Genomic DNA, 16,728 nt, shown 5'->3' with positions numbered 1-16,728 from the left:
TCTATATGGGTGACTAACTTGATTTCTCAAAATGCTTGTTTGTTGTTACGCATGTTTGAAGTCTGGATCAAACCAAACCAAATAATTTGCCATGTCCTATGGGATAGGTTTGTTTGTTGAGAAAGTGAAGCAATGTGTGGCATCAGGTTTGGACCCATTCAATAACATACAAAACCTTGTGATGGATATGTATAACAAACCTATCATAGCCTAACCTTTGAACATGGGTGGTGGTTGCCTGTGTTTTTATCCAGACCTAGGAATTAGAGACCTGGATTATGTGTCATATGGGGGAGTTAGCTTCTAGTCATTTTTTCTGCCCCTTATTAGCTTGTATTGTATTTCGGCTTTTAATACACAACAAAAGTTTAATTAAAGAACACAATTTACAACTTATCCTTCACAATAGACTGATTTTTTTTGCCTTTAAAAAAAAAATTTTCATAAAGTCGATACTTTGCCTAACTGTATATCGACCGAGTGAAACTGATTTTGTTACAAAATCCAGTCAAACTTTAGTCAGTCCTCCTCAGTTTGGGAGGAGCAGAACCCTTCCCTTTTCACAGCATGTTTGGACCACATTTTGGTGAATATTTGTGGTACCTCCATTTGTGGAATGGAAGAACTGTAACTATATTTTTTGTTCTTGGTGTTGCTCACACACTCTTGGCCCTCTCCCTCCATGTATAAATATATGCACTATCTAATGATCAAGAACTGATCAAAAAGTATTTGACAAATGTAAAAGGTGACAAATTTATCAACGTGAAAACTGTTTGATATTGCGTTAAGGACTATTTTGGGGTGGAAGGAATTAAGTTAGACCTTAACCTTAAACATTTTTGGAACATGGGTCAAGACGAGAGATTCATGCAATCAATATCTATATATTGTGTTCTTTCTCAGTTATTCCAAACTGAAATGTATATGATGATACCCTTCATTGGTAGAAAATACGTTTGCTATCTGAAAAGACCAATGAGTTGCCTTTAGTAACCTTTGTTGCCTTTTGTTCATGATATTAGAAAACAAAGAAAATAATACAACTCATACATGTATATATGCATGAATTAGATTTGTAAAGTTGCAACCAACAGTTTGCCTGACTCCATTGCTGAGCGTGTTTCCGAAGGAGCTCAACCAATAGTTCCCCTGCACCTTCCCATGGAACATCAACCAATGTTGGGCATCCTTGTACTCCTTTCTTTCGAGCATCACACAACCTAAATGGACAAAACAGATTGATCCAGAATTCTAATTTTCAACTACAATTACCAAAGATATCGACAGGTTTAAGCAATTACCCTTTCAAATAAGAAGTCATTTTTTTCTGGAGCATAGCCTGCAGAGAAGGAAATTGTGAGAACAAATGAAACAATAGGATTGAGACTTAAGATATTATCCATTCACTAGATATTGCTTGAATCCTCATGAAACAAAGAATTAAATAAAATGAAGTCTTGATGCTACAATTTATATCTTAGTAAGAAAGTTCCTTTTCTAATTTTATGAGGACAAATGGAGGAACTCCACTTTAAATGAAACCATAATCTAGAAGGGAAACACGAAAATGATTGATGTATACCAAATACTCGGGTGGTCAATTTTACAGGACTCAGTTCTTCTCCAAATCTGCATAACAAACATTAAAAGGCGAAACAAAATTAACTTGCTGCTGCATTTGCATTGAAGAAAACAAGAGCTTGTTTATATCAGTCATATAAAGAGGGACCTTTTAATTCCTTGGACCAGAACCAGAAGCCATTCCGCTGCTGAGACTAATAAAAATACAGTGAAGTCTGCATGAGGGGATTAAAATCTGCCTAAATCAATTGGGCAAACCAATTGGGGATTAAAGTAACAAGCTAACCAATCCCTTATAAAATTCTGAACATGAAATTAAAAAACTAATTAAGGGTTTCTGATTTCTTACCTTTGAGAGAGATCGAATTTGTGATTTCTTTGGAACGAATTAGAGAGAGAGAGTGTGACGAAGTTTTGCAAATCTACAGAGAATCGAATCTGTCCAAATCTACAGAGAATCGAAAATGTCCAAATCAATGAGGAAGAAGATGTCTTCGTCTTCGTCGTAAACTGACGGTTTCAAAAGCCGTAAACCGATGTTGCAGAGAAATGAAGAACGAAGTTGAGATTTGTTTTTGTTTTTACGAGGAGGTGAGTCTAATCGATCTCGATGAGGAAGAAGAAGTCTTCGTCGTAGTCGTAGTCGTAAATCGCTGTAAATGACGAGAGAGAGAGAGAGAGTTGTCTTCGTCTTCGTCGTAAATCGAAGACGATCTCTGCAATCTGTCGAGAAGAGGAAGTTGAGAAGAGGAGTGAGGAAGAAGACGATCTCTGCGATCTGTCGATTTGTTTTTGTCGAAGAGGATGTTGCAGAGAGGGCTTCGAACGCAGAGATCAAAGCGAAGAAGATGAAGTCGAAGAACTTGTTTTCTGTTTGATCTGTGTTACGGGGAGGTAGTTGTAAATATAGAAACTTCATCGTTTTAAAAATGGGTCGCGATCTGGACCGTAGATTTAACGAATATCGAACGGCTAAAATGGTGAGTCGCGATGTGAGTCGCAATGTGTGTGTATATATATATATATATATATATATATAGGGTCAGGTTCAAACGACAACCATTTCAACACACATATAGACAACGTGTTTTGTCTTATATGGGCAAAAATGTTTGGAATGGGCTGATTTTTTGTGAGGATGATCTCTGTAGTGAGGAGATCATCCTTGCCAAAAATCAGCTCATTATGAAACTTCTAGACCGTCCAACTTTTGTAAATCAATTTTGATGGGGTTAGAAGTTTTGGAATGGGATGATTTTTTGCCGGGATGATTTTTTGCCAGGATGATCCCTTTATCACAGAGATCATTCTCACAAAAAATCAGCTTATTCCAAACATTTTTGCCCATATAAGACAAAACGGTGTGTCGCAATGTGAGTCGTAATAGGGGTCGTAATAACGCTGTCCTATATATATATATATATATATATATATATATATATATATATATATATATATATATATATATATATATATATATATATATATATATATATATAGGGTCCCGTTCGGCACCCTAAGTTTTACCACACACTTTAACAAACACATTTTGTCCTACATGGGTTAGAAGTTTCAGAATGGGCTGATTTTTGGTGAGGATGATCTCTATGGTGAGGAGATCATCCTCACCAAAAATCAGCTCATTACAAAACTTCTAACCCCATCAAAAATGATTTACAAAAAATGGACGGTCCACGATTTTTCAACTTGTAAACATGAGGCTAAACATTTCGGAATGGGCTGATTTTTGGGGAGAATGATCTTCTAATCATAGAGATCATCGTCACAAAAAATCAGCCCATTCCAAAACTTCTAACCCATGTAGGACAAAAAACGTTTGTTAAAGTATATATATGGGAAATGTTCAGCACCCTAAGTTTTACCACACACTTTAACAAACGTTTTTTGTCCTACATGGGTTAGAAGTTTTGGAATGGGCTGATTTTTGGTGAGGATGATCTCTATGATTAGAAGATCATCCTCCCCAAAAATCAGCCCATTCCGAAATGTTTAGCCCCATGTTTACACGTTGAAAAATCGTGGACCGTCCATTTTTTGTAAACTTTTTTTGATGGGGTTAGAAATTTGGGAATGAGCTGATTTTTGGTGAGGATGATCTCCTCACCATAGAGATCATTCTCACCAAAAATCAGCCCATTCCAAAACTTCTAACCCATGTAAGACAAAACACGTTTGTTAAAGTGTGTGGTAAAGCTTAGGGTGCTGAACGGGACCCTATATATATATATATGGGTCCCGTTCAGCAACAAACATTTTGGCAAAACATTTTTCAAAACATGGGTTAGAGGTTTTGGAATGGGCTGATTTTTAGTGAGTATGATCTCTCTACGGTGAGGAGATCATCCTCACCAAAAATCAACCCATTCCAAGACCTCTAACCCCTGTTTTGCCAAAATGTTTGTCAAAATGTATGTTGCTGAACATTTCCCTATATATATATATATATATATATATGGGTCGGGTTCCTGCAACACACATATAGACAACGTGTTTGTCTTATATGGGCAAAAATGTTTGGAATGGGTTGATTTTTTGTGAGGATGATCTCTGTGATGAGGGGATCATCCTGGCAAAAAATCATCCCATTCCAAAACTTGTAACCCCATCAAAATTGATTTACAAAAATTGGACGGTCTATAATTTTTCAACAAAAATTGGATGGTCTAGAAGTTTCATAATGAGTTGATTTTTGGCAAGGATGATCTCCTCACCACAGAGATCATCCTCACAAAAAATCAGCCCATTCCAAACATTTTTGCATATATAAGACAAAACACGTTGTCTATATGTGTGTTGAAATAGTTGTCGTTTGAACTTGACCCATATATATAGGGTCGGGTTATTACGACCCCCTTTGCAACACACCATTTTTTCTTATATAGGCAAAAATGTTTGGAATGGGCTGATTTTTTGTGAGGATGATCTCTGTGATGAGGAGATCATCCTTGCCAAAAATCAACTCATTATGAAACTTCTAGACCATCCAATTTTTGTTGAAAAATTATAGACCGTCCAATTTTTGTAAATCAATTTTGATGGGGTTACAAGTTTTGGAATGGGATGATTTTTTGCCAGGATGATCCCCTCATCACAGAGATCATCCTCACAAAAAATCAGCCCATTCCAAACATTTTTGCCCATATAAGACAAAAAGGTGTGTCGCAAAAGGAGTCGTAATAACGCGACCCATATATATTAGGAATTATTTTAGGGGTTAAGACATAGATTAATATTTTGTCTGGATAAATTAGGGGTTAAGACATAGATTAATATTTTGTCTGGATAAACTAATGACTTTTTATGGATAGTTTAGTGAGATTATTGTATGAAATTTTATTTTTATTATATATTTTATTTTTCATTAAAAATATACTTACAATTTATAGAATATTGGCAATCCGTAAAATCGAATCAAATCAAATTGACTTTACTTCTATTTGGATTGGGTTAGTTCCAATGGAATTTGGTTCGATTCTGATACTTATTTATTGGAACCCACTTTGTTGGTTTGGTTCCAATTTGACCCCAAACGGAATCAAGATACACCCCTAATTAATACTCAAACAAAATCCCCCCATTTTTTTATTTTCATAAAGTAAGAGAGACCCAGTCAATAGATTTTAACACCATTAACTTTCCTAATGAGCCCAACATACTAATTACAGCACATTCTGCCAAAAATACAAAATACAACAATGATTTGAAATGAAATTTTGAAACCAGTTAGAGAACTCAAGTCCAGGTACAATGGGAATCGAGAAACAATAATTATTAAAAATAAATATAACTGCAATTGTATAGCATGACTCGTATAACTACTAATTTGTTTAAAATTACAAAAATACACTTTCAATCTTAATCTCTCCTTATATAATTTGTAATAAATTAGTTTTTTATTTTTTTTTCTTTTTTATTTTTTTTTATTTTCTCTTTTTCTAAAGGGATAATTCCACATTTTTTAATTCAATTTTTTTCATAAAATCTATATAATAGAAGACAATGGTGAACCCAACTATTTTTATTATCACAGAAAAAGAGGGATGGAGGTTCAATTATTTTTTTTCAGTGTGACTTCTTGTTCTGTAAGGTTACGAAGAGATCCAGTCATGAACTGGTCAAGAAATGCTGCTGCCATTTTTATTCATCAAAAGATTGGTACACTCTCTGTCTCTCCCTTCTTCTTCTATTCACCACACTCAAATCGCTACCAGATTAAGTCACATTTGGAAAATATGGTAAGAGAGAAATGTAAAACTGGAACCCTAGGGTTTGATGAGGCATTGGGTTTGTTCGATCGTTTGATTCAAATGCGACCCATGCCTTCCATTTTCCCTTTTAATCAATTGTTTGGAGCCATCTCCAAGATGAAACAGTATTCTACTGTCTTATCTATGTTTACCAATATGATGAATAATTCTGTAGAAATCCAACCTGATGTTTGTACATTTAACATATTGATAAATTGTTGCTGCAACTTGGGTCGGATGGATATCAGTTTTGCTTTTTTTGGAAACATTCACAAACGTGGGTTCGAACCAAATTGCGTAACTTTCAATATTCTGCTTAAGGGTTTCTTTAAGGAGGATAAAGTAACTCAAGGGATGGAGTTGTTTAACAAAATAGTGGAGAATGGGTATCCATACGATGAAATTACTTATGGTACGATAGTTGATGGACTTTGCAAGAGTGGGGATATTAATGGGGCTCTCAGGTTAATCCCAGAGATGGAGAAAGGAAAATCGAAGCCTAATGTCGTCATTTATAGCTCTTTAATTCATGGTCTATGCAGTTTTGGTCGGTGGACAGAAGCTGCAAGCTTTTTCAATGGCATGGTGAATGGTGGAGTCATGCCTGATGTAGTAACCTTCAGCATTCTGATAGATGGTCTTTGCAAAGATGGGAGGACTAAAGAAGCACTCGATGTATTAGAAATAATGTCTCAAAGAGGTGTTGAGCCAAATGTCGTCACATACAGCTCTTTGATTCATGGACTATACAGTTCAGGTCAAGGGAAAGAAGCAACAAGTTTATTCAATGAAATGCTAGATCGCAGCATCTCCCCGAATGTATTCATAATGAGTATACTAGTGGATGCTCTTTGCAAAGAAGGGAAGGCCAAAGAAGCACATCAACTATTGGAATGGATGATTCAAAGAGGCGAAAAGCCCAACATAGTCACGTACATTACAGTGATGGATGGATATTGTTTTCAAGGCCATATGACAGAGGCAAAATATGTTTTTGATTCAATGGTGAGTAGTGGTCATGAACCTAATGTTTATAGCTATAACATTTTGATTAATGGCTATTGCAAGGATAGGAAATTGGACGAGGCCAAGCAACTTTGTGAAGATATGCATTGCAAGGGATTGACTCCCAACACAATTACCTACAACACACTTATGGATGGGTTGTGCAAGGTTGGGAGAGTTGTGGAAGCTCAAGAGCTTTTCAATGAGATGCAAACTCATGGCCAAATTCCGGATATCTTCACATACAATACATTGTTGGATGGGTTGTGGACAAACAATTACCTTTCCGAGGCAATGAAACTATTTAATGAGATGGAAAACAATGGATTGAAAACTAATATTGTAACTTGCAACATCATTATTGATAATTTATGCAAAACTGGGAACATAAATGCGGCAAAGGAATTCTTTTGCAATCTTTCAACCAAAGATCTTCGACCTGACACTATAACATATACCACAATGCTCAGCGGTTTTCTTAAGGGAGGAATGTTGAAAGAAGCTGAAGATTTGTTCGTGGCAATGGAAAAGAAGGGCTCTATTCCAAATGATGTTACATTCAATATCATGGTTCAAGGATTGATCCAAAATAATGCTATCCCAAAGGCAACGCATTTTCTCAATGAAATGTTTGAGAGGGGCTTCTCAGCAAATGCAGACACCACGGCTATGGTGGTGAATTTGCTTGTAAGGGATGGATCAGATCATGAGCATATGGAGATACTTCGTAAATTCTTTCCAGAGGGCTAAAGTAAAGGTAAGATACTCAATGTTGAGGTAGCACTTCGCAAGTCATTTTAAGGAGTAAATGTTTTAATTTCATGTTATTTCTGCTAGAATTTTTTTGTTCACGATGATAATGATTTCCATGATAATGTTTTAAGGCGTAAGTGTGTTAGTATCTCAATCATCTTACTTTTGTGTTTTCTCCACATGTTTCCTTTGCACTGCATTTTTGGCCCAAAAAATTTCTGATAATGAATGAGGTTTGTGTCAAGTTTACAGCTGGTGTAAAAAACTGCCACATCCTATCATGAATCTTGATATCAGACTAGGCTAGACCTTAGGTCTTGCTGGACTGTTGTGGTGGACTTCAGATTGAACTGAAAGTGGGTTGGACTAAGATGTACAAAAGAATATGGATAAATCTGATTTTGAGCCCTAGATATGTGTGCACTGCTCCAGCATCATATAGCCGAACTCCATTTCATAATCCTTTAATATCATGAAACCCATTAAAATCTAGCAACCTCAACTGTTTTTTTTTTTTTGATAACCAGCAACCTCAATTGTTAAACCTACCTATCCCTAATTACATCATTCATCCTACTTCATTAAATAATTACTGGCATCCTTTGTCTACAACTTGTTCCTATCTTCCAATCTAAGCTTGTCCAACGTCAAAGTCTAAACCGAAATTGTGGCATATCCCTATGAATAAATTTCAGGCTTTTAGGAAACCTAAGTTCATCAAACACCTTAAATACATACTAAAATGAATAACGTATTACTAGTTAATGAATTCAAGATTTCACAAAAAGGTGGATAATTTTGGTCCTTGAATAGAAATGTTTATTTTCTGTGTTCTTTTAATTATTTATTCCAACCTTCTTGTGTAAAGGTTGTATAATTTTATGGCAAAGCACCTAATGTAGTAATGGGTACTAAACTCAATTTTTTTTTACCATCCAAACTTATTTTTTCAACTTGAGATCAGTGGCTTTATAAAGAGTTGGGAGCGGAAATGATGCTATGTGGTCCTGTTGGGAAAGTTGTTGATGCACACTGCCATAACTTATCACCCCATGGGTGGAAAACAACAAGGAAAAAAAAAGGAAGCCTTGATTCATGACATAATCTTTGTTCACTACTTATTTTAATGGCATTAGAAGTTAAATGGCCATATCAATCAGTAATTCACTACAAATTGTGGAGTTTAAGTTTTGCGTGTTTCTACTTTTTCCCTCATTTCACCACTTTTATGATGATTGGTGTAATTTCACTCAATCTGGTATGGTTTTCATTGGTTATTGAATTTTCTGTTATTCAGATCAGTGGGGCAGGTATTTGAGCAAAATCTTGGGTTTTTTGTTTATATTTTTCAAACTCATTGTATCGATTTAATACTCAGCTTTTGCAGGTTTGTTGGTTTAGTGATCTGACTTCATTTCCTTCTTTGTGTATTTGGAGAGGTTGTCATGAGTGATTTGTTGCCCAACAAAATTTCAGTGTTTGCCTTGTAAAAGTACTTAGATACCATGCTTTTAGTATTTAGGGCCTCAAGTGATGTATAGTTCTTAATTTGTATGTATGTAAATGAAAAACAGAATGGATTTTATGTTTTTCCATTGTCAAATAGAATAAGGAAACTCTCCGCAAAATCAAATTTTGTTATAGTGAAATGAATTTATTTTTTTTTACAATTATCACATTATTTGGTAGGTTTTTGTCAAAATAATATTGAACTTCTATAATTTGTAGGTAGCAGAAATGATATGGATCAACAACTCTTAAGAAAGATGTGGACCTCTAAAGAAGAAACGAGTTCGTGGCCATTGTGTAAGCATGCTCAACTACTATATTTGAAAAAGAAATATTCTTTGTTGTTTGTGAATTGGCAGAAAGCCAATTTGTTTTTATAGAAGCATGTGAAATGGGGAGGGGGATATGGTGATCTAAAGAAAATTGGTGAATTTCATTTTACAATTTTAGTAGTTGAAAATTCCTAAAACAAATTTCACTATACAGATGGTTTATATTCTCTTTTTTGAAACCTTTTTTTTTTTTTTTAAAGATTATTTTCAGGCCTTATACAACAAATTTTATCAGTAGAAAGAGTGGGCATTGAACTTACTGTAGGACCCATTTCAGACTCCACAGTTCCAATATTTCCAAAAATATCGGATGAGTTATCTGTGATAGCATCCATGTCGGTCGGTCGAGATCGAGTTTGAGTTTAGTTGCCAGAGTTGCATGAATTTTTAAAAATCACGATTATAAGTATGCTTTTAAGAAACATTCAAGACCAATTGTCCTTCACATTGGGGCTGGTCAAAGAAATTGGATATGACCATCTGAAAGTATCATCAAAGTCAATAAAATTCGGTCAAGTCATTTAGAGCAGTAATGAGCTGGTCCAGGCCTGGTTCAATTGAGTCCCAACCTAACCCTAAATAGGTGGGCTCTACCTAAATGAGCAGTAGGTGTGCATGTGGGCCGGGGGTGGGGGTGAAGTTAAAAAGGGAAGTTATTTTATTTTGTTAAAATAAAATATGGAAACAGTTTTTAAGGTATTTGGCCTCATTAAAAAAAAAAACAATTCAAATTACAAAAACTTGTATATTAATTTACAAAAATATCCCTTTGATGAGGAGTGTTCTTTGGACAAATTCCTTTCACTTCATGGTTTTCAAACTCGTCCGAGAGTGAGATGTTTTCGCCCGAGCTAACTCAGTATCATGGTTGGACCAGATAAACTAAATGTCTCGGACGAGATTTGGACAAACGAGACAATCCAGACAGCAACTTATTGCGAGTTAAATGAGATGTCTCGGATGAGATTTTGTAAAATCTCATTCGAGTTAAATAAGACAGCAAGTTTTCAAGTATGAAACCTTATGTTTTCACTCTCAAATCGATTTTTCTTCATCTTCTGTTTTTTTTTTTACTTTACTTTCTGAATTTTGTTTGACTTTTCAAAGAGAGATTTATTGGGCAAACCTAATTGTTCCCTTTTTATTACAAAAACTCCCTTGGAACGACTCCAAGGGAACCTTGCTTTATGAAGTTTGTTACTCACCAAACCTCACTTTTTCAAGTTCCTTTCCCAACAAACCTTTTAATCTCATCCACGTCATCATACATTTTTAAATGTCCATTCTACCCTCATTTTTCTATATCTAACACCTCCCGATGCCCTAGGCGTCAAATCTAGAGTGGCCATTGGCTCTCTTACTTTTACTTATTACACCCACATGTCTTAAATTATTTATGACTTGGGTAAACTGTAAAATAACCGCTCAAAATTAGGCATTTAACATTTGTTTACAATAAGTATCAAGCCCCATATAAAGTTCTAAATCTAAGCGATGGAAGTTCTAAGAAAATAGAGAGTTTCTATTAGCACTCCCAACTTTTTTACTTTTTATCAATCATTGAATGTTTATTTAATTTTAATTGGGGTACAATAAGTAGCAGTTGGGTACTCTATTTCAACACACTCAAAATTACACATTGAAGCAAATTTAACATTTATTTACAATTAGGATCAAAACCATATAAAATTATAAATCTAAGTTATAGAAGTCCTAAAAAATTATAGAGTTTCTATTGGCACCCACAATTTTGACTTATTCTCAATCATTAAAATTTTATTTTATTTTACTTGGGTGCAATAAGTAGAAGTTGGGTACTCTACTTCAACACTAATGATAAGGGATGAAAAGAAGTCAAAAATTAGAAATTGAAAGTAAACATAAAGTTACTACAAGCATAACTCAAAAAAAAATCTATGATTCATTAGCTGAATCAATATTATTTTGATGTCGGCATGGCTTTTACGATCCTGATCCTCCCTCTCTCTCTCTCTTTAAAATACATTGAGACCATCCAACAAACATGGGGGAGGAGGCCATTCAACACGAAAAGCGAGATTTTTTTTTATATTCATTGTTGCGACCAATCATTCTATTTCGGATTAAGTCATGCAGTTAAGCAATTATGTTGTTTCATGTTAACGTGTATAAAGATACCAAATCATGTTATGTTGTAGTTAAGGTAGTAATGTAACTACATCTCCCTTCCTGTTATAATTTATAATGGGAGAAGGGGAATAAAAGTGATTGACACCAAAATTCAAGTGGTCATAAATGCCCCCACTTTTATACTTAAATTTAATGATATAATTGGGATGATTTTGGTAAAAACCCAATAAAATTACTAATCCACGTCCTCATAATCATGTTTAATTTTGAAAATTACAAAATTCTTTTTTCCTCTGTATTATACCCTTTACACAATATTTTAAATTAAAATAAACTCTTTTGATACTTGTGTGTGAACGCACATACCACTTCCTAGTGTAACTTAATAAAATAAACAAAATTAATAGTAGGGGTAATTGGTCCAGTTCAAACCTAGAATCGAATCAAACCGATAGCTTTAGGATGGTTTGATTCGGTTTGGAACAAGTTGCAATTCGATACCAGGTTACGAAAATAGAGAACCAATCAATTTGGTTCGGTTCTCGAATCAAACTTATATAGCACCAAACCAAATCGAGGACCGAACCATATATATATATATATATAGAGAGAGAGAGAGAGAGAGAACAACGTTATTACGACCCCTATTACGACTCATATTGTGACACACCATTTTGTCTTGTATGGGCAAAAATGTTTGGGATGGGCTGATTTTTTGTGAGGATGATCTCTGTGATGAGAGAATCATCCTGACAAAAAATCATCCAATTCCAAAACTTCTAACCCCATCAAAATTAATTTACAAAAATTGGACGGTCTATAATTTTTCAACAAAAATTGGACGGTCTAGAAGTTTCATAATGAGCTGATTTTTGGCAAGGATGATGTCCGCATCATAGAGATCATCCTCACAAAAAATCAGTTCATTCCAAACATTTTTGCCCATATAAGACAAAATGGTGTGTCGCAATATGAGTCGTGATAGGGGTCGTAAGAACCCAACCCTATATATATATATATATATATAGGGTCGGTTCCTACGACACACATCGCAACTCACATCGCGACTCACAATTTAAACTGTTCGATTAACATCAGATCTGCGATCCAGATTACATATGAGATTTTATAAACGAAAATTTTCATTTACCTCCCCGTAAAAACAAGGGGTAATTATAAAAAAAATACAAAAAAAAAAGTATTTATGAAAACAAATCGAATTTTTCAAATATTTTTAAAAAGATACAAAACCGGTCTTTTAAAGATCGGTTTTTCTCTCTCCTCAAAATTTCTCAATACACTCTCTCTCCTCTAATATTTTTAAAAAAAAAAATGAAAAACCGGTCTTTAAAAGACCGGTTTTTCTCTCTCCTCATTAATCTCTCACCATTTCTCTCTCTTCAATTATTTTAAAAAAACAAACCAATTTTTTTTTAAAAAGTTTTTCTCTCTCATCATTTATTTCTCACTCTTTTCTCTCTCCTTAAAATAAAAAACGAATTTATTTTTTAAAATTTTTTCTCTCTCTTCATTCAATTATTTCACCCATTTCTCTCTCCTATTATTTAAAAAAAAATGATTTAAAAAAAAAAACGATTTTTTTTTTTTTAATTTCTCTCTCTTCATTCATTTCTCTCACCCCTTTCTCTCTCCTATTATTTAAAAAAAAAAACGAATTTTTTTTTAAAATTTTTTCTCTCTCTTCATTCATTTATTTCACCCATTTCTCTCTCCTATTATTTAAAAAAAAAATGATTTAAAAAAAAACGATTTTTTTAAGGGGTAATTATCAAATTTGTTTGTGTAAAAGAAATAAGTAAAGAGAGAGAAAATTTAAAAAAAAATCGTTTTTTTTTTTTAAATCATTTTTTTTAAAATAATAGGAGAGAGAAATGGGTGAAATAATGAATGAAGAGAGAGAAAAAATTTTAAAAAATAAATTCGTTTTTTATTTTAAGGAGAGAGAAATAAATGATGAGAGAGAAAAACTTTTTAAAAAAAAATTGGTTTGTTTTTTTAAAATAATTGAAGAGAGAGAAATGGTGAGAGATTAATAAGGAGAGAGAAAAACCGGTCTTTTAAAGACCGGTTTTTCATTTTTTTTTAAAAAAATATTAGAGGAGAGAGAGTGTATTGAGAAATTTTGAGGAGAGAGAAAAACCGGTCTTTAAAAGACCGGTTTTGTATCTTTTTAAAAATATTTGAAAAATTCGATTTGTTTTCATAAATACTTTTTTTTTTGTATTTTTTTGATAATTACCCCTAAAAACAATAAAAAACAATGAAGACAGAAATCAGCTCCTCTTCATAGCGTTTTCCTCCTTTCTCGTTTTTCTGCAGAAATTAGCGAAAATTTCGTATTTTTCGTCATCGTTTCTTCCTCATCGACGATTTGCGTCGGTGATCTGCTCCTCTTCGACAGAGATCAGATTTCTCTCTCTCTCTCTCTCTCTCTCTCTCTCTCTCTCTTTGTTTCTTTACTCGTCGTCGTTTATAGCTCGTCTTTTTCTTCCTCTTCTTCGTCATCTCTTTCTCTAACTTTCATTCCCTATCTCTCTCGACAAACAAATCTCTCTCTTCTCTTCTCTCATCTCTCTTCTCCTCAAACCCTAACCATCTTCATCGTTTACTCTCCGTTCATCAACGATGACGCAAAGTAGGCAAACAAATCATATTTTCGCTTCTCTTCGTTTTTCCTTTTGTAACTCAAACCCCTTTCTTGTTTGGCTTCTCTTGTTAGTATAGATTTTTTTCTATTTTTCTCTGATTTTTTTTTTCTGTGTTGATGTATTTTTATAATATGGGGATTCTTATTTTTTTTTTGCAAACTAAGGTTTTGCACCGTTTCTAGGGCTATCTTTTTTTTCTCATTATCTACCTTATCATTTGAAAGGAACCTCTCCACAGTCTGTCTCACACTCAAATTAAGCAGAAGCACATGTCAAAAAGTAAGATAGCATAAAGATAAAGATTCCTTCTTTATATCATTCACATTGGGTTTTTCTTGGCTGATTTGCTAAATATCTGATGGAATAATGTTGAAGTCAATCATTCACATTGAGTACAGTGGGTGTTGTTGTCTCAATCATTGGAGGGTTGTTATCTGAAAGATAGAGTGTAGGGGAGAGATGAAGACGAAGATGGAGGTTTCTTCAAACTGAAGAGTAGGATTTTTTCGCTTTTGGATTCGTTTCTCTTATTCATAGGAGAGGGTTTTTGTGAAGAAGATAATGAGTTAGGTTAGGGGTTTTATTTTAAGTACGAGGAGGTGTTTGCAATTTTGGGGAGGTATTTGAAATATAAGATAAGTTTTAAGTGAATAATTGAGCACGTGGTGTTTAAATTGATCTCTACCGTAGGATTGTCAAATATTAAACGAGATTGGACAATCTACACACGTTGTAGATATATGAGTAGATATGTGTGTACACAGATCCTGATCATATATATATAGGTCCGTTCGGCACCCTAAGTTTTACCACACACTTTAACAAACGCGTTTTGTCCTACATGGGTTAGAAGTTTCGGAATGGTCTGATTTTTGGTGAGGATGATCTCTATGGTGAGGAGATCATCCTCACCAAAAATCAGCTCATTCCAAAACTTCTAGCCCCTTCAAAAATGATTTATAAAAAATGGACGGTCCACGATTTTTCAACTTGTAAACATGGGGCTAAACATTTCGGAATGGGCTGATTTTTGGGGAGGATGATCTTCTAATCATAGAGATCATCCTCACCAAAAATCAGCCCATTCCAAAACTTCTAACCCATGTAGGACAAAAAACGTTTGTTAAAGTGTGTGGTAAAACTTAGGGTGCTGAACATTTCCCTATATGGGTCCCGTTCGGCACCCTAAGTTTTACCACACACTTTAACAAACGCGTTTTGTCCTACATGGGTTAGAAGTTTCGGAATGGGCTGATTTTTGGTGAGGATGATCTCTATGGTGAGGAGATCATCCTCACAAAAAATCAGCTCATTCCAAAACTTCTAGTCCCTTCAAAAATGATTTATAAAAAATGGACGGTCCACGATTTTTCAACTTGTAAACATGGGGCTAAACATTTCGGAATGGGCTGATTTTTGGGGAGGATGATCTTCTAATCATAGAGATCATCCTCACCAAAAATCAGCCCATTCCAAAACTTCTAACCCATGTAGGACAAAAAACGTTTGTTAAAGTGTGTGGTAAAACTTAGGGTGCTGAACATTTCCCTATATATATATATAGTCAGGTTCAAGGGTCCCGTTCAGCACTGTAAGTTTTACCACACACTTTAACAAACGTGTTTTGTCTTACATGGGTTAGAAGTTTTGGAATGGGCTGATTTTTGGTGAGGATGATCTCTACGGTGAGGAGATCATCCTCATCAAAAATTAGCTCATTCCAAAACTTCTAACCCCATCAAAAATGATTTACAAAAAATGGACGATCCACGATTTTTCAACGTGTAAACATGGGGCTAAACATTTTGGAATGGGCTGATTTTTGGGGAGGATGATCTTCTAATCATAGAGATCATCCTCACCAAAAATCAACCCATTCCAAAACTTCTAACCCATGTAGGACAAAAAATGTTTGTTAAAGTGTGTGGTAAAACTTAGGGTGCTGAACATTTCCCCAGGTTCAAGGGCCATATGAGAAAAGCATATGTAAAAACTTTCGTTTTTTATAAAATTTTAAAATATAGGTTAGAAATTTTGGATTGAGCTGATTTTTTGTGAGGATGATCTCTATGATAGGAAGATCGTCCAAAAAAAAAAAAAAAAAATCAGCCCAATCTAAAACTTCTAACCCCATTAAAAGTGATTTAGAATGTGGACCGTCGATTTTTAATCAATTTTTATCATTAATTTGTAAATCACTTTTGATGGATTTAGAAGTTTCTGATTGAGCTGATTTTTTACGAGGATAATCTTTTCATCATAGTGACCATCCTTACAAAAAATCAGCTCAATCCAAAACCTCTAACTTTTATTTTGAAAAACGAAAGTTTTTTCATATGTTTTCTCATATGGCCCTTGAACCGCCCCAATATATATATATGGGTCCCGTTATTTAGCCAACAGTTTGGCAAACACTTTTTCACAACATGGGTTAGAGGTCTTGGAATGGGCTGATTTTTGGTGAGGATGATCTCTACGGTGAGGAGATCATCCTCACCA

The 16,728-nt window shown here is 34.4% G+C and overlaps 1 protein-coding gene and 1 long non-coding RNA gene across 4 annotated transcripts; one reads left to right on the top strand and one right to left on the bottom strand.

Annotated features, from left to right (window-relative positions):
- Positions 1-865: 865 nt before the first annotated feature.
- On the bottom strand, positions 866-2,498 carry LOC147408342 (uncharacterized). The gene is made up of 5 exons (XR_015177076.1): positions 1,934-2,498; positions 1,733-1,799; positions 1,586-1,632; positions 1,305-1,342; positions 866-1,223 (listed from the first exon to the last, which is right to left on the bottom strand). It is a non-coding gene; the product is annotated as an uncharacterized LOC147408342 (long non-coding RNA).
- A 2,962-nt stretch (positions 2,499-5,460) lies between these two features.
- On the top strand, positions 5,461-9,787 carry LOC147408341 (uncharacterized). 3 transcript variants are annotated; one of them, XR_015177069.1, is made up of 3 exons: positions 5,461-7,614; positions 9,346-9,416; positions 9,652-9,787. XR_015177069.1 is itself a non-coding variant. In XM_086437301.1 (2 exons), exon 1 carries the CDS (start codon positions 5,646-5,648, stop codon positions 7,605-7,607), a length of 1,962 nt encoding a protein of 653 aa, XP_086293427.1. In that variant the 5' UTR covers positions 5,463-5,645; the 3' UTR covers positions 7,608-7,614; positions 9,339-9,603. The 3 variants fall into 3 exon arrangements, 1 of the variants encoding a protein (XP_086293427.1); XR_015177068.1 differs by having other exon boundaries at positions 5,463-7,614; positions 9,339-9,416; XM_086437301.1 differs by lacking the exon at positions 9,652-9,787 and having other exon boundaries at positions 5,463-7,614; positions 9,339-9,603.
- Positions 9,788-16,728: the final 6,941 nt, after the last annotated feature.

Source organism: Akebia trifoliata, chromosome 3, assembly GCF_017979445.1.
Source record: "Akebia trifoliata isolate Shusen 1 chromosome 3, ASM1797944v1, whole genome shotgun sequence".
Taxonomy (NCBI): domain Eukaryota; kingdom Viridiplantae; phylum Streptophyta; class Magnoliopsida; order Ranunculales; family Lardizabalaceae; genus Akebia; species Akebia trifoliata.
This window is presented reverse-complemented; position numbering and strand designations above follow the sequence as displayed.